This window comes from Daphnia carinata, chromosome 10, assembly GCF_022539665.2.
Source record: "Daphnia carinata strain CSIRO-1 chromosome 10, CSIRO_AGI_Dcar_HiC_V3, whole genome shotgun sequence".
Taxonomy (NCBI): Eukaryota; Metazoa; Arthropoda; class Branchiopoda; order Diplostraca; family Daphniidae; genus Daphnia; species Daphnia carinata.
In genome coordinates, this window is record NC_081340.1 from 2710347 (window position 1) to 2731858 (window position 21512).

The 21512-nt window shown below is 40.8% G+C and overlaps 5 protein-coding genes and 1 long non-coding RNA gene across 12 annotated transcripts; 4 read left to right on the forward strand and 2 right to left on the reverse strand.

Annotated features, from left to right (window-relative positions):
• The first annotated feature begins 1160 nt into the window (after positions 1–1160).
• LOC130703361 (uncharacterized) lies at positions 1161–3451 on the forward strand. The gene is made up of 3 exons (XM_057524844.2): positions 1161–1243; positions 1327–2656; positions 2721–3451. Exons 1-3 carry the CDS (start codon positions 1238–1240, stop codon positions 3332–3334), a joined length of 1950 nt encoding a protein of 649 aa, XP_057380827.1. The 5' UTR covers positions 1161–1237; the 3' UTR covers positions 3335–3451.
• A 512-nt stretch (positions 3452–3963) lies between these two features.
• LOC130703375 (sphingosine-1-phosphate phosphatase 2-like) lies at positions 3964–5639 on the reverse strand. Its single transcript, XM_057524866.2, has 4 exons — positions 5246–5639; positions 4964–5189; positions 4653–4906; positions 3964–4571 (listed from the first exon to the last, which is right to left on the reverse strand). The coding sequence occupies exons 1-4, from the start codon at positions 5402–5404 to the stop codon at positions 3987–3989; spliced, it is 1224 nt and encodes a 407-aa protein (XP_057380849.1). The 5' UTR covers positions 5405–5639; the 3' UTR covers positions 3964–3986.
• A 2261-nt stretch (positions 5640–7900) lies between these two features.
• On the forward strand, positions 7901–11439 carry LOC130703359 (probable serine/threonine-protein kinase nek3). 3 transcript variants are annotated; one of them, XM_057524839.2, is made up of 7 exons: positions 7901–8129; positions 8208–8369; positions 8462–8876; positions 8939–9056; positions 9214–10043; positions 10140–10232; positions 10316–11439. In XM_057524839.2, the coding sequence occupies exons 2-7, from the start codon at positions 8345–8347 to the stop codon at positions 10818–10820; spliced, it is 1986 nt and encodes a 661-aa protein (XP_057380822.1). In that variant the 5' UTR covers positions 7901–8129; positions 8208–8344; the 3' UTR covers positions 10821–11439. The 3 variants fall into 3 exon arrangements, with proteins under 3 accessions (XP_057380822.1, XP_057380823.1, XP_057380824.1); XM_057524840.2 differs by having other exon boundaries at positions 8208–8366; XM_057524841.2 differs by lacking the exon at positions 10140–10232 and having other exon boundaries at positions 7912–8129.
• A 655-nt stretch (positions 11440–12094) lies between these two features.
• Positions 12095–14947, forward strand: LOC130699182 (protein pellino-like). Of its 5 annotated transcripts, none has more exons than XM_057521500.2 (9): positions 12095–12257; positions 12549–12623; positions 13044–13173; positions 13248–13349; positions 13460–13714; positions 13780–13968; positions 14051–14149; positions 14219–14544; positions 14635–14947. In XM_057521500.2, exons 1-9 carry the CDS (start codon positions 12247–12249, stop codon positions 14759–14761), a joined length of 1314 nt encoding a protein of 437 aa, XP_057377483.1. In that variant the 5' UTR covers positions 12095–12246; the 3' UTR covers positions 14762–14947. The 5 variants fall into 5 exon arrangements, with proteins under 5 accessions (XP_057377483.1, XP_057377491.1, XP_057377470.1 ...); XM_057521508.1 differs by having other exon boundaries at positions 12552–12623; XM_057521487.2 differs by lacking the exon at positions 12095–12257 and adding an exon at positions 12307–12359.
• LOC130699350 (ADP-ribosylation factor-like protein 2) lies at positions 14804–15855 on the reverse strand. Its single transcript, XM_057521699.2, has 5 exons — positions 15726–15855; positions 15518–15628; positions 15289–15451; positions 15147–15227; positions 14804–15067 (listed from the first exon to the last, which is right to left on the reverse strand). Exons 1-5 carry the CDS (start codon positions 15788–15790, stop codon positions 14933–14935), a joined length of 555 nt encoding a protein of 184 aa, XP_057377682.1. The 5' UTR covers positions 15791–15855; the 3' UTR covers positions 14804–14932.
• Positions 15856–16642: 787 nt separating this feature from the next.
• LOC130699414 (uncharacterized) lies at positions 16643–17587 on the forward strand. Its single transcript, XR_009003434.2, has 3 exons — positions 16643–16736; positions 16797–16932; positions 17395–17587. It is a non-coding gene; the product is annotated as an uncharacterized LOC130699414 (long non-coding RNA).
• Positions 17588–21512: the final 3925 nt, after the last annotated feature.

The window sequence follows — 21512 nt, forward strand, 5'->3', positions numbered from 1 at the left end:
AAATTGTGAATGTGCGCGAATACAAGTGAAGACGGTTGTTGATTCAGTGCGGCACAATCCAAACTGGAGGCAGCAAGAGAAAACGACTCAAACGATATACTACATGTTTATCCTCATTTCCTCGTTTCTGCTGGTTGGTCGAGCCAACGACCTCACATGACCTGGCGAAGGCCCTATATACCTGTACGGAGAGCCATATAGACAGGTAATGCTTCCTGCCTACATAGAATGAAGTACAAAGTTCAATAACTTTTGGTTTGAGGAAGGTCAGGTAGGAAATAGTTCCAGTTTTAAGAGCCTTAAAGAATATAGACTAGAATCATGAATGCATGGTATCGGGTGAGTTTGATATAAATCAAACTTGGGATTGGTTTGAATTTGGGAGTTTTAACAAAGCAACAGAGCTCAATAAAACATACAAAGGAATACACGCAAGGATATAATTAAGTTAAAGCCTTAAATACAAGAATTATTCTTGAATATTTGAACTTTGTAATAATAATCAACGGTGTTATATGATATCAACCAAAAAAACATCATTAGACTATGTACACATCAGTCGGGAAAAACCAATGCATTGATTCCCTTACGCTAACCATGTGATACTCTTTGACATTGCAAGGGTGTTGGTTTGAGTTTCGCTTTCGTAAGAGCTTTTCCAATGTTTGCCTATTAAGTGTTCTTTACGTGTCCTTCACAGTCATATTCGTCATTGAAGAAACTCAGGGTGTATAAGAGACAAGTAAAAATAATTTTTGATAAAAAACAACGGCAGATAATCACACGACAAACACATGGTGATACAGCGCTGAAAATAAATACACATCAGGTCTTTTTAAGAACGCAATTGGTTGTGGTTGTTGTTCTTCTCCTATTTCTTTGCTGGTAAAATGTGCAGGAGCAGACATTCGTGGAACCTAGTGTTTATTTTCTTACCGTATGCACAAACAAGACGCAAAACGCACCCAGTAACCCCTGTGTTGATTGACACATCTTCATCTATACTACTAATAACACTGTTCATTCCACTGACACCAATATTTCCCAAAACGATATCAATTCCACTAATGCTTGTGTAACTACATGTTCCATCAAACATGCAGAGGCTATCGGATGTCATTCGATCTAGTACAAATAGGAGAACATTTTTCATCGTGTATCGACCATTTGTCGAGACTTCTTTCCCGTCAGCCGCAGTTCCAAAATCTGCTGCAAGTAATACGTCCCATCGCCTTACATGAAGGTAAACGAATTTTTTTCTTTTCGTAGATAATTTGCATTTTCTCAGAATTCTTTTTTCACATAAAAACGGCTGACTGTTATCAGCCAGAAGCAACCATGAGGGTCATATTCTTTGTCATAATGACAATGGTCACAGCCAAGGCTTTTATTCTGCCTGGTACGCCTGAACAGCTCACGATAATGGACCACGAACAAAATCAAGAAACAACAGCAGTCGTAGACGAACACGGACTGGAACACTTAGGCAAACCTTTCACCACTATGCCTTTTACTGGCACGATTGGTCTCAACATTTATCGCGTGCAAGGACGGAAAAGCCATCACGGCAGCAGGTCCTTGTACCAGTTTACACCGGCGGCCATTTTGGACATGTCAACTATAACACAGTGGTACAGCGGCGTCAACAGCCAACACAACGTTGGCTTCCGCGTACAAATGTGGAACGAGACTATTCAGCAAGCTGTGGCTTCTCATTTGAGTCAAATTACCGGAAGGAAGATCCGTACGTACCAAGTCCAGTCGATCCCATTCGATCGCGTCATGTTGAAAACACACAGCGATGATGACGAACGTTACCAAACGGCTTATCCATGGGTTCCTTACACGGAAACTGTGGGCTTCAGTTTGCCGTGTTTCTACAAAATCGAATGTCAGCAACTTGCTGAACAATTAAAAAACGAACCCAATTTGTTTGATCGTTTCAAGCTGGCTTACAGCATTGATAGCAGACGACGCACAGAAACTAAAAATATCAAAGTAACGCAAGAGATGATGACGCAGACGAATCAATTGTTTAGTCAGATTAGCAAACGTTTCACGAGGACAAGTGAAATATTGCTCACCGTCAATGATGCTCACCGTCTGTTATGGAACGCCGTGTCAGACATTGTCCGACAAAATTTCCAGGATGAACCGGAAGCCGTGATTCCAAGAGAGTCCCACAAAATCATTTTTGATCAGTTGGAGAAAGCCACTGTGGCTGCTAAACTAACAATTTCCACAGCAGAGGATGCAAGATGGAGCACAGTCTATTGGGAAGATCCCCTCAGTCGTCCCGATGCCATTGCCAGGTCACTCAATGAACGCAAACGCCAGTTACTTCGTCACGATGAGCTTGGCAGCGACTTCGGTAGTCATCAGGAGACGATTTCATCTAAAGACTGGAAAAGCCAAACCCAGGAAGCTATTGACGACCTGTACGAGCAAAACAAAGATTTGGTCACTTTCAATGGCGAACGATTCGTCCCGAAGCCCATCCAACTGTACAGAATCAAATTGATCGCCATTCGTGAACATCGTATCTGGAAAGATGTCGATCATATTGAAGTGCCTTATCATCCACGAGTTGAATTGACTGGACCTATTATTCACGCGGGTTCCACTTCTTCTATGGCACTTTTACCTTTACCATCAGGTATTATTGCATTATTTTCCGCTCTTTCTAAATTCATTTTCAATTTCATTTTCGTGCAAAACAGATGTGGATCACGATGACTTTCGAGAGGAATCTGACGATAAACAGAGTGTTATATCTCGATTGATTTCTGGTCAAACCTTAATTGTAAGATTGAAGAATGCACGTACTGGCGAATATTTGTATCCTGGTTCAGACGAATTCTCACAAGACGCTAAACGACGTCGAGTATTTACTTGGCGCAACAAGGACGAACCTCTTGGCCCATGGGCCGAATGGCGTCTCACTGGATTATGGAGAGCTGGAATTTTCCGCGTCCGGTTTACCAGCTTGCGTTACCCAGGAGAATATCTTTATCCTTCGGCTGACGAATTTTCTTACGACAAGGAACGTCGTCGGGTTTTCACATGGCGCCAGAGCAGTAATCCAGAGGACGTACATACTTGGGCCGACGGTGCAGCTGATTGGCTCTTAGACACGTATCGTGTCAATACGGAACAATTTCCAAACCGTTACGCCCTATTCAACCCGAAACGACGAGAATATCTTTACGTTGCTCCTGATCAACTAGCCCTTGATGAGACACGTCATCGCGTCTTCACCTGGCGTGGTGCCGAAAACGAAGTCTGGGTCGGACTCAAAAATCAATGGGATGTTGAAATTGTACGCTCATTGTAATATCAGCCCTCTCTTTGATTTGTTCTGTGAAGTTTTTTCCCCGTTTGTTATGTAGTTTTGTTTTTTCAAGGCGCAACAAACAGCAAATATACTTGTATAAGCTCCACCACCATTATCTGCCACGCGTCTGTGTGTTGATAATTTGTGCATTCTAATGTCACTTCATTGCGTTAATGCTCTTTCGGTGGTTATCTTGCGCTAATCAGCAGTTATATCCTTGTTGTGCGCTATGGAAGATGAACACATGCGCTGACTTCGTGTTTTGTACGTAGTCCAATCCCATTCAAGGCAAGATCGCCAAGATAACAGCAAAAATCGACGTTGAAAATACCGTTTAGAAGAAAAAGAAAACGTTATTTCGACATTGGAATGTGTGTTTATTTTCAAATGAGGATAAAGTTTCTGACCAATGTGCGCTTTCCATCAAAATGGAACGACGGATTGGTATGATACATACAGTTTCTCAGGACTTTCGTTTTGCTGTACATATTGAAGTATTCACGAAAGAAAAGGGTGGGTTCAAACTATATTACTATGTACATTTGGACGAAGGCACTCGTATTCTGTGCACAATGGGGAATCTTCTATAAAGGTTTCTTTTTTAAATATATAGTTCTTTTGTTTCTGTTTCACTACGACGACGAGGATAAGCTTAAATTTCAGTATGAAACGTGGGCCTTTCGATGTTGAGAAACCGGAAGGCGGCCGGAGCAAGGCAAACGACGTCGATGCCGATCGCGGCATAGGTCAACAATTTGCTGCCTAATTTCACGAACAATTCCACATCTTGGGCGTCTTCTTTTGTTAACTTGTCTCTACTGCGTAAGGTAGAAACGACCCTTCTCATAGTAGCGTATGAAAGTGACTTGGCAATGGCACGCGTTGCCACTACTGTGATGAGGCCAATGATTGTACGCAGAAGGCACAGACCCAGCATCTCGTATGAGGGCCAAATGATGGAATAAGGTGGTTTGATAGGCGGCCCACGAATAGAGCCCATCTGGAAACAAATCCAGCCACCTAGCTGCAGACCCATAGATGATCCCAGAATAACGGCCGTGTCCTCTTTGGCTGAAGAGAATTTCGAACCAGGGTACAATAACATTAGGGTCACCGTCGTCGTGATCAGAAGGCCAGGCGCGGCGGGGTGAGTCAACAAGAAGGCGTCAAGGGTGTCGACTAAAGGCAATAGGACGGGCAAAAGTATAGCGGCAAGAGCCAATCCACCAAATATGTCCTGTATAGAAAAAAGGTTCGCTATTACCTTCACGTCAAATAACATTATACGTGGAAGGCTACATAAGGAAGGAATACTTACAGCTACAGAATGCATTCCCAAGTAAAGCCGGCTGGTTGAGACCAAGATACACCAAGTGAATGCAATGGCAACGCCAATGTATACTGGGTACTCGTAGCGATTGGCGGTAAGAAGAATGACCGAGAAAGGCACTGTTACAGAAACCATGGCGTGAGTTGAAGGCATACCGTATTCCATGGCCCATTTATTCTCCATTCTGATAACTGGTGGGCATAGGGGTCTTGGCCAGCAGATAATATCCTTCAATGATTGACCTGTTTAAAATAAAATTTGAATTCCAATTTTTTTAGCAAATGTTTGGGGATTAATACCAATGAACATAGAAAGGGCCCAAATGTTAATGATCCGTCTCCCGGCTGCTCCATCAATGTTCCAAAACCAGAAGGGAAACACAGAGGCATAGAATATCTCATCTCCAAGCATTGTTCCAAATTTGAAGAGCCAGTACCAATAGTAGTTGTGAATTACATAGTCCTGTGGCTCCAAATCAGATTCAGATGATTCTCCATCGCTACTGGATGTACACACTTCTTTCGGCTGTCAAATAAATAGGTGAGCAGAATTTTTTACTATGATATATAATGCTAACTTACATTATCAGTGGGCGTAGAATGGCTATTTGTTGTTGCACACTGAGTGGATTTTTTGAATATTGGCGATTCTCGCCTCTCCAGGCCAAAGTAACGTTGGATATTGGCGACATGTATCGGCTCGTTGAGATACAAAATCCATTGCCAAATAAAATCGAGCATGTTTCTGCCTTTGCTGAACGGTTTTGGGCGTGACTGCAGGCCACTATAGTAAATATACGGCGAGATCTTGGTCGCGCACGAACACCACTGTGGTTAATTTCGTATGTTTCGCTTGTCAGCTGTCACGGCAAACACTAGTGCCGATTTTATTAAAGCTGGTCTAGTCGCTATACCTTAAGCCGCCTACACCTCATGAACAGTCGTCGAATCCGTCTTCCTTATCGTCAAAAACTTTTGTGGGCCAGGCAAAAGGCAAATTAGTCGTCCTTGATGTTGACACAGATAATCAGTCCCTCATGACTCACATGATCCGATGAGATAAAGGGCATATTAGTTTACTGAATCTTGTTTAGTCACAGTCCAAGTTCCAGGCAGTTTAAACATATGACTATTCATGGCGTCTTTGGTCGACTATCCACGCATTACAAAACTGTCGGATCTCTTTTGTTTAAAACAACGATTAAAATTTGGCAGTTATGGTGAATACCAAAATCAAAACCAAATAGTAGGTTACTAGGTGATGGATGCGTGCAACAGACGGAACTATTGAAACGGCCAGGATCCGTACGGAAGAGATTAAACGGTATGAATATGAAGCCAAAAGCTGCATTTGACACATGCGAAGCAAAGTCGTTTTCCTGGCTGGCTCTGAAATGTTTATCGTATTTCAGTGCTAACGCCAATCACTTGCGATACACTAAAAATTTAGGTGCATTGCGAAATCTTGCGACATCGCATAAAAATTAGACCACTTATTTGGGCTTTGAATCAATCACTCCATTTTAATAGGTTACCTTCGTCTGTCAATTAGTAACAAGATAGAAAAAAACGTTTTCTAAATGCGACCTTGCAAGTTTTTGAATGGATTTGAAAGCGCCATCTTTGTTGACCAAACCTGTTCATTTGTCGCTGTAATTTCAACCGTCATTCACTGTTCACGTTTTCTAAACAAGACGTAAAAGCAGATCGACAGAAACATTTTAGCAATGAAAGTTTTGGTTTTTTCGAAAGTCACACTAACAGCTTTTTCCTACGTGGCAATGTTGAATTGTCCAGAAAATGCAATTGAACATTGTCAAACGAAACGGTAAAATGGTGATAAGGCTTGATGAAATCAGCCTTCTGAAATTCAACTGAAAAGCAAAAGAAAAGTATTTTTTCAGGAAATTGTAAGTGTTTTTAGTAAACAAGTCATTTGTTAATTAATTTTTCACTGAAACAAGTTTTTCTAAAAATTGCCCATCCTGCTGTTATCTTTGCCCAGTTTTGGCTATTCTACCGTTTCCTGTCTATTTAGTCAAACAAAACTGTGATCCTTTACTAGCACGGAAAAAAAAGTTGTGGGAGGGTTACGGAACTTTTGGGCAACACAAAAAGATTGGCCAGTATGACGCATACTGACGCCATGTTCATTACAGCAATCATACCTCACGAACGAAAATCTCAATGTCTACGGGGTAACGTTTTTGTCTACAATTGGGGGATCAGACCTAAAAGCAGCTTGCGAGCGACAGGTGACATTTACGTGCTGCTCGTCGACAGGCATTTTATTTGCTTTTGGACCACGGGGAATTTTATGCAAATCGACTTGAGTTCAGTTTTTTAACGGCTTATTTAATTTGTAACTCTGCATTTTGACGTTTTTTATTTGGATGCAATTCTCACCAATTTTGGAGCTGGCGTTCAAGGTTTTCTTACCAGTGCCGACACCTATGAAACATTTCAACAGAATTTGAAATGTTCTATCACTACCTTCATTTCTTCTTGTTTTGGTGTATCCTGTAACAAAATCCTGGAAGGAGCAACGTCGATGGAATACACAAGTAGCCAATTACCGAATCAGATGTAGAGGTACAGTAGAGTGAAGAACTCTGATCGAAAATAAAAGTATGGAGGGGACGCATGGTTCTGCCAAGGTCCTTGTTTTTCCTTCGTCACAAGGATTTCATCTCTACAGACATTTCTTTCTTACATTTGCAAAAATATCCCACGCGTTTTGAACTTCATTCTGCTACCGGAAGCGCTGTATTACATAACGCGTAAACGTTACAGAAAACGGAATACGTCAAATTGCAAACGAGAACTTGTACAATAGCAACCTGGACAGCACCTGTTGCTATAAGCTGTCATATGGATCTCTCAAAGATGGATGAAATCAAAGAACGAAGTGAAAAGAGGCTGTTTGTCGTCATCTCAACCTTGAAGGAATTTTTGGATGCAGCCATATCTTGCGGAAAAGGCTCAAATACTTTCAAAGATAACATTTTTATGTATCTTGTTCGTCTTTTAGCAGACCATAATATAATAATGTTTTATAAAAGCAAGGACGGCTGTACCGTTAAATTTCAATCCATTATGAACATTAACCAAAAGATGGTTCCTTTTGTTTCCAGCAGTTGGTATTGATTAGACAACGCTCATATTTGTGTTGTTGCGAACAAGCCATGTTGGCTGTGTTGAAGGGGAATTTCTTTTTACGTGCGTCAAAAGGCGTTGTTTAGATTGAATGTCACGTGACGCTGAGTTTTAACCAATCACCGAGCAAGCATCCACTAGCACTTCCACATGTGCACCAAACAGAGTTGCCCGGGGCAACGTGGCGCGACAACTCGCCTTTATTTTTTACTACACTTGCCTATTTGTTTATCAGCCACTCTGCGAACAAGGCTGCTTCGTTTTCGACGTATCTCTGCCGTACTGTGTCGTATTTTCCATCGGTTTTCAGGTAATGTTCTTATTACATCTCGATAGCGATTACCAAATCATTTAATTGACGATTGGAAACGGATTTCCTCTGTTCTAGTCGATTTTCGTAAACATGTGTGCTGGTGACGACGGCTGGTGCCACTTGTTCACGTTGTGAACCTCCACTTTCCTCCGGGCACTGGGTGAAGGTCTTACCGCCGTGAAAGTGTCTCCGCTTCATCGTATACAGCAGCCATGTACAAACTATTCAACAGAGGTGGTATGGTTTTCTCACTCTCTAAGATTATTGTTATCTTTTTCTCAAATTAGTGAATGCTAATCAGTTTAATCATTTACTCTTGTCATGCAAAGCTGTGGAAACACCCAAAACTCTTCCACCGCCCAAGGTTGCTGCCTTAGTCAATGTGGAGGAAGAGCCACCTGTGCAGATGATCCTGCTGCCTTGCCCGATCTGCTTCAGGACGTTCAAGGTGGAATCGCTGGAGAGGCACAAGAATGTCTGCCAGAAGGTTGGCACCAAGAAACGCAAAGTCTTTGACTCGGCCAAGCAGAGACTGGAGGACCTGCCAGACGTGCCCAAAGTAAGCTTATCACCACAGCAACAGCAACAAAAGGTTCTGTCATCACCTCTGGTCAGACGGTCAATGTTGGACACTTCAACCTTAAGCAAAAAAATCCCTCCTTGGAAGGAAAAACACCTCAGTCTGATTAAAACTGTTCGACAAGCGAGGGGTGCCGACTCAAATCGATGTCCCTGCTGTGAAAGGTATGGACGATACAACAATTTTCTGAACATTGATAAACTAATATATGTTTTCCGAAACATAGGAATTTCGGCGACAAGGCATTCGACAGGCACGTGGAGTGGTGCAGGGAACAGCAGTCACGAATCCCTAAATCTCCGACCAATTCCGAAGCCAAAGAACGATGGGAAGCGCGTACCAAAGTGAGTCGAGTTTCTCCCCATTCCGCCGCCTCCCAGAGGCCGGACGTGACATGAATAATTATTGCGTGGCCTTGTCTTATTTTTTTATTTTTATTCTTCTATGTTTTCTACATGTTATTTTTGTTCTTTCTAATCTCGTAAATTTTTCTTTATACAGTACCAAGCCCCGCTATTACGTCGTTCGATTCGCTCCAAGTATTCACCTACTAGGAGCTTGTTTAGCACGTCAGGCAGTCCTGCTCCATCAGTTGATGGCCGACTGACAGCCCCAGACTGCGCCCAAAGTTTGAGCGGCAGTCGGGCGTCGTTGGATTCGCGAGCGTCGTCTACGTATTCATACCAACCGACCAGCACGTTCAGTCGCAGTTACAATAACTATAACAATTACAGCAACAACAATAATAACAATAACAATAATAGTATCAGCAGTCAGAAGAAAAATTTGTACAATAGCAATACGTTGGGTCGGGCCAGCGGAAGTGCTTTTTTGCGTCATAGCAACGACCGTCGCTCGCTTCGCGTCTCGCCTCCGTCTCCGCCACCCATTCGTCGCGTTGTCGAACCGCCGCCCGTCCGGCGTGTCGTCGATCCGCCGGTGGCAGTCACTTTGACTCCACTCAACAATAACCGGACGTCAGCGCTGAGAGCTAGTCTGAGAATGAAGAATCCGTTTACATCTATGGCCAGTTCTTTTCAATCCAATCCCACTCCAACGAAACCGACAGTAGTCCGACAACCGACACTGGTTGCCCCAGCGTCTCCTTCGGCAGCGACCAAGCGTCCGACTGTGTTGCAGTTGTTTACATCAGCATTCAGCCGACCAAGTCCAGTAGCGCCGGCCAAGAATCGTGGCAATACGGCAACTTCGAGTCTCACTGTTGGACAGTTGGGTCAGGGAAGGCGATCAGAACCAGAGGGTGTCGAATCGAAATTGATGACTGGCAGTTGTTACAATTATTCAGTGCCAAGTAAAATGAAATCTAGCAGGTATGTTTACATTACTGTACTGATTTGGTTTTACCTTTTTTATTAATCACATCCCATTGCCACATTCAATTTAATAACACACTTTAAAAAAAAAAGATCCACTCCTAATCTTGGGAAGCGTTTGGTGGCTGGTACCTGTATTCTCCCTAACAAAATCCGCCCATTAACTTATACAAAACAAGCGAGAAGGTGATTGCTTTGGAATAGTCCTTGACGTTGTACAACTGTATCTTCTACTATTTAAATATTCATCTGTTTACAAAACTGCGTAGGTTCGGGAGTGACAATTACAATCCATATTTGTCAGCTGAACGCCAGATGGCTGAACTCTTTGACGATCGTCCGAAAAAAGAGCAATTAACGAAAGAGCACAAGATGACCGATGATTTGACCCCGACCTCCACTAGTAGCATTAGCAATACTAGCACGACGACCAATCAACCAGATGATACGGCCAGTATGGAGCAGCTGGAACAGGATTTAAAGAGTATCCTGTCTGAAATCAGTCAGCTGGGCCAAACGAGTACCCATGAAAGGGAGACCAGCTGGCAGAATAAAAAATCTGCTGCCATGACACCGTCCGTTCGGTTATCGACTGCCGGCAACAATCCATCAACAATATCGCCCAGTACGACTTGCGTTGCGGCAGACGGACAATCAATGGAGGAAGAATCGAAACCAGTTCCAAAATTTTGCCATTCGTGTGGCGCCTCTTACCCTGAACGCCATACGGTCAAATTTTGCTGCCACTGCGGTGCTCGCCGACTTTATGTTTAAAAAAAAGAAAAGGCCAAGGGCATTTCTGGAGTCCCATTCATTTCTTATTTTGTTATTTAACAATTATTTTTGTTTGGTTTTTAACCCCCAGATTCCTACTAATCTGATTCACGGGGTGAAGGTGCAAAAAGGGGTTGGAAACAACAAAGAGACCACGCCCATTGATTTTATCCCATTCGTTTTTTTTTTAGAGCATTTCTCTTTTTATTGATTTGTTTTTTCATTGTATTATTTACCTTTTTGCTGCTATTACTGTCCAATTTGTCAGCGTATAACTTGTTTCCGTCCCTCCGACAACAAACGGTAAAGTTCTTTATTTTGAACCACCGCTTTTGTGGTCCGCATTTTTTTGCTGATACAAAGTAAACATAACACGACCGAACGCGTGAAAATGTGCAACCAACAAAATTATGACAAAATGTAACAACATTTTCTGCCGTTAGATGGCAGAACAACGGCCTTAATCAAACTTGTGTTTTTGTATTCGTGTGTGTGTCTGTGTGTGTATAACGGACCAAATTTTTTGTTCGCCTTTGTTTGTCAAGCTGCCTTCTACCAATTGTTTCTTTTTTTGTTAATCATTTGAATAATGCAAAAAAATCAACTTTTTATTGGAAAATTTCCAAGGCGTTTATTTTTTATTATATGGATCGCGCGTGACGACCCGGATACAGAACGCATTGCGCCATTTTCGCTACTTTATTTTACAACAACGCCATTGCCTCACTTTACGTTTCCTGCCGTCTAGTCGTTTCTCTCTTTTTATTTTTTTTTGTTTTTGTTTTTTTAGATGAGGACTAGTTTCCGGTGTTATGGACGCAATATTTGTTATACACAGGCACAGCCAAATAGTATGGCAAAAGGGCGTTCGCTTGTTTTGCTATTCCATTAGATGAAAACGCGACAATGACCTAGAGCCAGAATGATCTGCGCTTTAATTACTGCGATGTTAGTCTGGCATATCAGCGAAGTCACATGCCCAACAGAGATAGTTTTCTACCTAATCCTATTTTCAACCGCGTTTGTTTTCAACCTCTTTAACATAAATTTTATTTGATGAGTTTTGATTATTTTGAACAGTTTGTGCCGCACGTTGGCAGTCTCGTTTATTATTATTGTTTTTAGAATAAATGTTTTAAAAACAATCTTCAAGGTTGAGGTAGCCCGTCATTGTAGATTGCGTCGTCACAAGATTCTTAAATAATTTTTCTCTCTTTTTTTTTTGAATGGCGGGTAGCCGCCAGAGCAAACTTGTCTGGCCTTCCGCCAGGGGGCATCATGCCTGACCGTCCTACTGATATAGTCTGAAGCTTCTCTCCCAGTATAGGCTGGTCGATTTCGATTTTCGACTGCGCTGTTCTTTTTTTTTTTCTCTTGTTTGTGTTCAAAATTTGGCAAATAGCTGACTGCTTTAATAGAAGTGACCATGCCATCAGAGTGAGTCGTTTGCTTGATCCATTCCCTCTGTTTGTGTGTTAGTCTGTGTCTATTTCTTTTCAACGTCATGTTTGGGTCGCATTTCAATTGCTCTCCCGCAAGGTTTTACACGCTCTTCGACCCTTTGTTTGGTTCTCCTACGTTCTCTGTACCACCCGTTTTATGTTCCACCAGCCTTCAACGTCTTTATATATTTTTAAATATTCGTTGATCATAGGAGTTTGTGTGATATAGGAGAATACTGACTAGCTAACAGTGTGATTTAATTTTGTTTTTCTTCTATTGTGACAGCAGTCGTGGCAGCAGCAGTGGAGGAAGCCAGGTCGTAAGCAATGGAAAGATTCATGGATACCTTATTGTTCTTGGGTGAGAACTTAATAAAATTTAAAAAATATATATTCTCAATGACATTGGTTATAATGAGTTATATTAGTGGTTGGTCAAAGCCAGACTTATTTTGACATTTCGATTTATTTGGGTACCAGTTTTATTATTTTTCTGTTGGTCGTATCTAAAGACCTGGACGTGCCCAGACCTGTCCGAACGGACGTTCCCCACTCGCGAAGGGTGGGGGCAAGGCAAGTCAGGGCAGGATAAGGGGAGGAGAGAGTTGCAATCAGATATGTATATGCATTCTGCCTCATACTGCCTCCCCTACTGATTTCTAAAAATGAAAACAGTATCATATTCTCATCAAGTTTTAACGTGAAATTCTTTTAAGGATTGATGAAATCTAAGTATTTAACCATTTTCATTCTTTTCCTATCCTTAAAAAAAATAATCCAGGAACAATGGGAGTTTACCCTCGGGCGACAAGGGTCGGAAGCGTTCCAAATACGGCGTGACGCAGCGGCCGAAACCTAATGGAGTCCAGCCGTCCAATCAGTACAGAGTGCAAACACCTCAAACTCACCCCGTAAGTCTAAGCTTGTCGTCGTTGAAACTAAAGCAAAAAGAGTTTTCATTTATTTTTGGACATTTGATACTTAGGCCGTGACGGATGTGAATCAGCACACCATTTTCTACACGTTGCCCCGGCATCAGGCCGTCATCGTCGAGTACACTTCCGACCCCACAAAGGACATGTATCAGGTACTTAAGTCCGTCCATATCCCCGTTTTACGTAACAACTGGATAAGAAACCTTTCGAAAATAAGTTTAAATTTAAGCTCTATCACGTATGTATACATCCTTGCATATAGATCGGCAGGTCTTCAGAGGAACCAATAGACTTTGTTGTAGCGGATACAGTGCCAGGTAGTTTAAACAAGACGGCAGTAAATCGAACGTCTTCCTGCTCAAGCAATGGCGGTCAAGTCGTACCGGCCGTTAGCCGAGTGGCCCAGAGCACCATCAGCCGATTCGCTTGTCGTCTTCTAGTCGAACGGGACAGTCTGCCGGCCAGGGCTTATGTTTACGCCGCTGGATTCGATTCATCTCGCAACATCTTTCTCGGCGTATATGATTTTTAAAAAATATATTAATAATTATTCGAAAATTTTATTTTGCGTTTGTAAAATAGGAAAAAGCTACAAAATGGGAAACAGACAAGGGTATTGATGGTCTTACTACAAACGGAGTACTACTTCTGCAACCGAAGGGCGAATTCGAAGGCGGTGCCGCGTCGCCTGGTCAATGGGTTGAAGTGTCCGTTGGAGGAGCCTTGTATCATTTAAGAGATTCGAGGTCTGCTCCGCAAAAAAAATCACAGGTCAGCTATTTAAATGTTTTCTTTATATAAGAGAAAAAAAATACCACATTTCTTATTTGGTATGATATATGCGATTTTCAAGGTGGAAAATGAATTTAATTTGCTGGTGGATGGATCGTTAATTGATTTGTGTGGCGCAACGTTACTATGGCGAAGTGCCGAGGGCTTGGCCAAAGGACCGGTCAGTGAAAAAAAGAGAGTATAATTTATTTTGAGCTGTTATTACTCATATAAAAATTTTTTGTTACAGACAGCTAGACATTTGGAAAAAATGGTTGACGAGCTGAACGCAGGCAAACCACAATGTCCAGTTGGTTTAAACACGCTCGTTCTACCCAGAAAGTCAACTTTGCCCCCGCCCGATCAAACTCCATATGTTTATTTAAAATGTGGACACGTTCAGGGACAACATCATTGGGGTAAAGAAGGAGAAGATCGCACTTGCCCTATTTGCCTTAAAGTTGGCCCTGTCTCACAACTAAGTATGGGTTTGGAGCCAGCCTTTTGGGTGGATCGAGAGCCACCCACTTATGCTTTCAATCCGTGCGGTCACATGGCTTCCGAGAAAACAGTCAAGTATGGCGTTTTGTTTTTGCATTGATTGACATGTGCATATGTTGACTATCGATACATTTATTTATTTATTTTCTCCATTCATTATTTCAGATACTGGGGAGCAATTCCTATTCCTCACGGAACCAACGGCTTCATCGGCAAATGCCCGTTTTGCGCTACACCGCTAGAGGATCGAGGCTTCGCCAAATTAATATTCCAGGACCATTTAGATAGTTAGTTAAAAAATTGTGTGAATGCGAAAATGCGGTTTTGTTGCCTCTTTCATGGTCTCTCTTGTATTCATCGATTGTACATTATAAATGAAGACGACCTTAACAACTTCTTGTCCTTCCACCCCTTCCGCAAAACCCGTACTGACTTTTAGAGAGAGAGAGAGAGAGAATACACATTACTCTAATGTAAATATTCTTGCACCAATGTCTTCAACCAGCCAATCGATTCCGGCCAAGAGATTGTCGCCGTTCATGGCGCTGCAGCCGACGATACGCCAGTGATGAGTCTCAATGCTTTCGAGATCTAATGCCTTTGAATTTTTTAAAAATTCAGTTTGTTCCATTGTTTCATACTAGCAAGCTGTGTTTTGTTTGCTAATTGACAGTTACCTCCTTGATTTCATCAGCTGTCATTGCTCCAGGCAGATCCTGCTTGTTGGCAAAAACAAGTAACGTGGCACCTGCTAATCTCTGAAGAAAAGTATAATAGTTTTTACACTTGAAAATGTATATCTTATTACAGAATTGATACTTCTTCTTGAAGTAAAGAATGTAGTTCTTTGGTACAGTCTTCCATCCTCCTTCTATCAATACTATCTACCACCCAAACAAGACCATCTGTACTTTCAAAGTAGTTTCGCCAATAGGACCGTAAAGACTTTTGCCCACCAACATCCCATATATTAAGCTGGTAACTGTATGGAAGCAAGGTGTTAATTAAGAAACAAACATTTTATGAAGGAAATTAGGTAAAATGGCACTTCTGGTGCTCCAGTGTCTTTATGTTGAAGCCTAGAGTTGGTGAAATAGTGTGGACGTCTTCACCATTGAATTTTTTTAATATCGTCGTTTTGCCTGCATTGTCGAGACCACTGTAACGGAAGAAAAAACATAAAACGTTAGAAAACTTTTTCAAATGGTAACAGTCGTAGGCGATATTCAATCAAAATGGTAAAGAAAAACACGGACAGCATTAGGAGTCGCATTTCCTTCTCCTTTTGTTTCAATTTTTTTAGTATGGTCAGCAGGACCATTCTAATACTTGTAAATGTAAGAAATTTATTTGATTTTACTTGGGTCGACTTGTTTGTTGTTGACAGTTTGTTGTAACCAAGCCCGCCCCTTTTTAAGGTAAACGCCATCTACCAACGGTGTTATTCAAACGCTACAAAAAACGCTTCAAATCTAGAAAAACTTTTTTGGTATTAGTATATGGCAATCCGTTTTACCCAAAAAAAAAATAATTTCGCTCTTTTTTTTCTTTTTTACAGCTATAATCATCTAGCGGCCAGATTCCTCTTTAATTTTCTCATTCATTCATTCAGACATGGATTGGATAATATGGTTACTTGAACACTGGATTTGCAAATGCAGAACATCTGACTTATGTTTCACATGTCAGTTGGAGATTTCCCAGGCAAAATTTCTAGTAACTCAGCATTTGGTACCATCTTTACTATAATTTTATGCACTATCCTGCATATCTCATTGATTAAGATTTAAATCCTTTTATAGATTGTCACATCAGTGAGCAAGGTTCGTTTAGGGATTGAGAGCCCTCAGCGACTATAACATCTAGCCCATATTCACATTGTAGCACTTGATTGCTGCCACTGATTCTTCAAAATGCCTATCTTGTATGGGATGCTTGGCAGCCAAATGGTACTCCGACGTCACATAAACATAAATCGTTTACTTTATTTACATTTATTAAAAATTTTTGAAGGAATGATTTAAACAAATGCCAAAGGTGAGACATGCTGGAAAAGCTTGATATGAATGTGTAGACATAGTTTTGGAATTCAGAGGTGCAGCCGGCTGTTTGGTAAAACTAGAGTTAAATTTGGTTTCAATTCAATATGTTTTACTTATTATTTGTGTGATTACGCAAAGGATTGCGACATCCAGGCAATGTGGATATTCTGCCATGTACATGATACACCTAGGATTCTTCGTCAACATGCAACATGTTACTCCCTGGTAATGCTTTTCTGCTAAGTTTGTTTAGTTTTCTAATTTTAATCGTCAATGTTGTATTAGTAAACTACTGTTGGCAGAATAGCTGATACATTGCGAAAACAGTTATGGCAAGTGTGATGATTAAATCACCATAGGTCAGTTGTCTTGCCTTCACAATTGCAACGAAGATGAATCATGGAGTCAAAAACATTAAAAGGTGGTACTATTTTAAATTTTTAAATTGTTTTAATTGTTTTAATTGGTGTATCGCTAAGTGCTGATACATGTGTAGAACATGCTGGAATTCATGTCATCCTGGAGAGGACTAAAAAAAACGAGCTTTATCCCCGAAGCAGCTCATTAATCATGTCCCAAACGATTGTCTGCGTCAGCCAGCAATCTTTCAATGGCTAACAAGCATTTAATAGTTTTGAAAATCGCGGTTTGCACTCCCTAAGGCGACATTCCTTAATTCCACCTGTCAAAAGATTTGAATGCAACCATTTTCTATTCTGAACTGTCGCCTACGAAATTCTTTTTCCATAAAATGAGGTGATATGAGGTTATAATGGAAATTGTCGTCAAGACTGCCGAGACCATGTACCTTCTTTACCTTCACGTTTAGTGATCAAACCAACCAACTATGTAACCTTTCTTTTTTTTTTTTTTTTTTTTTAAGGTGCATGGAACGTCCAATCGGAAAGCCCATGGAAGGTCTCTGTGGCCAACACGAAAGGTTCTCCCAAACTTTCGTATTCAAGTTTTGGCTATGGTGATCATTTGCAACTGCATAGCCTTTTAGAAGCTCCTGCCAGGAATCTACAGGAATATGGCAGATGATGAATTTATGTACCATGTAAGCGATATCAATAAGAACGTTTTATGCTTATCTATGTTTTATTTTCTTAATTTAGATTAATAGGAATAGTGAGCCTGCAAAGGTTTCTGGTTGGGATGTGATGACGAAAAGTTATAATAATTTAAAGTACGGAATTGAATTTCCCTCCATCAGTCGCCTGTGTATTCCCGCGTATTACGGTATTAATTATTTAAAAATTGAAGTGCATATCTGGGCTCCCTTCCTTTCCGTAGCCCCGTTTCCCCTTGACTCGTAATAAGCCCGTAGGGGGTCATGCCCCTACTGTACGGTATATATAAAAATAACATATACCGAGGTTTGGAGGGCTCTGGCCGGAAAGGGGACGTGGGGGTCCGCTTAGTCCGATGATGTGTTCACGGAGGGCGACGTGGCTACCCACAAATCCGAACTAAAGGTTAATCGCTCCAGTAAAAATGTTCCAAATCTTCTGCTCTTCTTCCGGCTTCTCTTAGCCAATCACCGGGTAATCTCCCCGGTGGGTCAACAAGGCAGTGTCTCCCCCTGCCTGGGTTGACGGCAACTTTTGAAAGGGCTATTGTGCCTTTTTAAAGTTGCAAAAATAATTCTAATGTGCAGAGAATTGTCAATAAAATTTTTTTTACAAAATTTTTTTTACAAAATTTTTTTTTGTCTATTTTGTCTATTTTTGCTGTGTTCACACATTACGTTTATCAACTTTTTTTTTATTTAGCTTGCTCAATCCACCTTTATTGTTTTTGCCACCTTTGATGGTAAGCATTGAGCCACGTTTAATTGTAAGTAATTTTTCTATTGGTTTATCGTTTATCTGTAAGCATTCATTTATTATCCAAGGATCGAACCTTGAATGTTGGGTCTTCCGCGCCGATGCTCTACCAATGAGCCATGAATCATTTGATGTCAAGTTGGCTTTTTTCTAGTAACTTTCGGACTTGCATTTACATTTAGAATAAAACTGAAATGCAATACTGCAATATTCTTTTCTACAATTATTCTGCTTCATTTTTATACATCTACTGAGGTTTGAACCCTAACTAACACATATCGCAGCTAAAGGCTCTACCACAGAGCTATGGACCTTATGAAAGCAATAGACAGATAAACATATAGTTGTGAAAGACTGCATAAACATCCTAGACGATAACATATGATATGCGATAATAAAAAATTTAGATATGTCTCGTGGCTCAATGTTAGAGCATCGGCATTGCACGCTGAATGTCTGGGGATCGATTCCACTACGAGTAAAATAAAATACAAATGTAAAATTACTTCAGAGAATCTCGAGGTATTACACGTTATTCCTTGAATCTAAGTTGAAGAATTCAAAGAGTGTAATAAATAATAATTGAATGCTTACAGATAAATGATAAACCTATGGGAATAATGCATACCTCGCGGTGGCAATAACAATAAAGGTGGATTGAGCAAGCTAAATAAAAAAAAAAGTTGGTAAACGTAATGTGTGAACACAGCGAAAATAGACAATGAAACAAGCAAATTTTGTAAAAAAAATTTTGTAAAAAAAATTTTATTGACAATTCTCTGCACATTAGAATTATTTTTGCAACTTTAAAAAGGCACAATAGCCCTTTCAAAAGTTGCCGTCAACCCAGGCAGGGGGAGACACTGCCTTGTTGACCCACCGGGGAGATTACCCGGTGATTGGCTAAGAGAAGCCGGAAGAAGAGCCGAAGATTTGGAACATTTTTACTGGAGCGATTAACCTTTAGTTCGGATTTGTGGGTAGCCACGTCGCCCTCCGTGAACACATCATCGGACTAAGCGGACCCCCACGTCCCCTTTCCGGCCAGAGCCCTCCAAACCTCGGTATATGTTATTTTTATATATACCGTACAGTAGGGGCATGACCCCCTACGGGCTTATTACGAGTCAAGGGGAAACGGGGCTACGGAAAGGAAGGGAGCCCAGATATGCACTTCAATTTTTAAATAATTAATACCGTAATACGCGGGAATACACAGGCGACTGATGGAGGGAAATTCAATTCCGTACTTTAAATTATTATAACTTTTCGTCATCACATCCCAAACAGAAACCTTTGCAGGCTCACTATTCCTATTAATCTAAATTAAGAAAATAAAACATAGATAAGCATAAAACGTTCTTATTGATATCGCTTACATGGTACATAAATTCATCATCTGCCATATTCCTGTAGATTCCTGGCAGGAGCTTCTAAAAGGCTATGCAGTTGCAAATGATCACCATAGCCAAAACTTGAATACGAAAGTTTGGGAGAACCTTTCGTGTTGGCCACAGAGACCTTCCATGGGCTTTCCGATTGGACGTTCCATGCACCTTAAAAAAAAAAAAAAAAGAAAGGTTACATAGTTGGTTGGTTTGATCACTAAACGTGAAGGTAAAGAAGGTACATGGTCTCGGCAGTCTTGACGACAATTTCCATTATAACCTCATATCACCTCATTTTATGGAAAAAGAATTTCGTAGGCGACAGTTCAGAATAGAAAATGGTTGCATTCAAATCTTTTGACAGGTGGAATTAAGGAATGTCGCCTTAGGGAGTGCAAACCGCGATTTTCAAAACTATTAAATGCTTGTTAGCCATTGAAAGATTGCTGGCTGACGCAGACAATCGTTTGGGACATGATTAATGAGCTGCTTCGGGGATAAAGCTCGTTTTTTTTAGTCCTCTCCAGGATGACATGAATTCCAGCATGTTCTACACATGTATCAGCACTTAGCGATACACCAATTAAAACAATTAAAACAATTTAAAAATTTAAAATAGTACCACCTTTTAATGTTTTTGACTCCATGATTCATCTTCGTTGCAATTGTGAAGGCAAGACAACTGACCTATGGTGATTTAATCATCACACTTGCCATAACTGTTTTCGCAATGTATCAGCTATTCTGCCAACAGTAGTTTACTAATACAACATTGACGATTAAAATTAGAAAACTAAACAAACTTAGCAGAAAAGCATTACCAGGGAGTAACATGTTGCATGTTGACGAAGAATCCTAGGTGTATCATGTACATGGCAGAATATCCACATTGCCTGGATGTCGCAATCCTTTGCGTAATCACACAAATAATAAGTAAAACATATTGAATTGAAACCAAATTTAACTCTAGTTTTACCAAACAGCCGCTAGCACCTCTGAATTCCAAAACTACTCCTACAAATTTATATCGAGCTTTTCCAGCATATCTCACCTTTGGCATTTGTTTATATCATTCCTTCAAAAAATTTTAATAAATGTAAATAAAGTAAATGATTTATATTTATGTGACGTCGTAGTACAATTTGACTGTCAAGCATTCCATACAACATAGGCATTTTGGAAGAATCAGTGGCAGCAATCAAGTGCTACAATTTGAATATGGGCTTGATGTTACAGTCGCTGAGGGCTCTCAATCCCTAAACGAACCTTGCTCACTGATGTGTCAATCTATAAAAGGATTTATCGTAACTTATGAGACATACAGGATCTGACCACTAGATGGCGATAGCATTCAAACAAACAAAAAAGGCTGATATTTTTCTCTTTCACTGCTACCGCCATCTACCGGTTACTTTATAGTTAATTCTCTTCATACACTCACTCAATATTTCTGCTACATAGCGCTAGCGCTGTAGCGTACTGGCGCTTGGGCTAATTTCTTCGGGCTTAAAAATTTTTTCGGCCAAAATTGATACTCATCGGAATTGGTTGGACATCACAGGATATACTCAAAATTGAATGCTGATTCCGGGAAAATTGCCAATTTTTTCATTACGTTCATCGTTTTTGAAATACACCGAATATTTGACGCAATGCTAGTGCGCCAGTACGCTAGGGCGATGCAGGAGAAAGTCGGGCTTAAAATTTTTTCCTGCAAAACTTGACACTCGTCGGAATTGGTTGAATATCACAAAATATACTCAACATTAAATGCTGATTCCGGG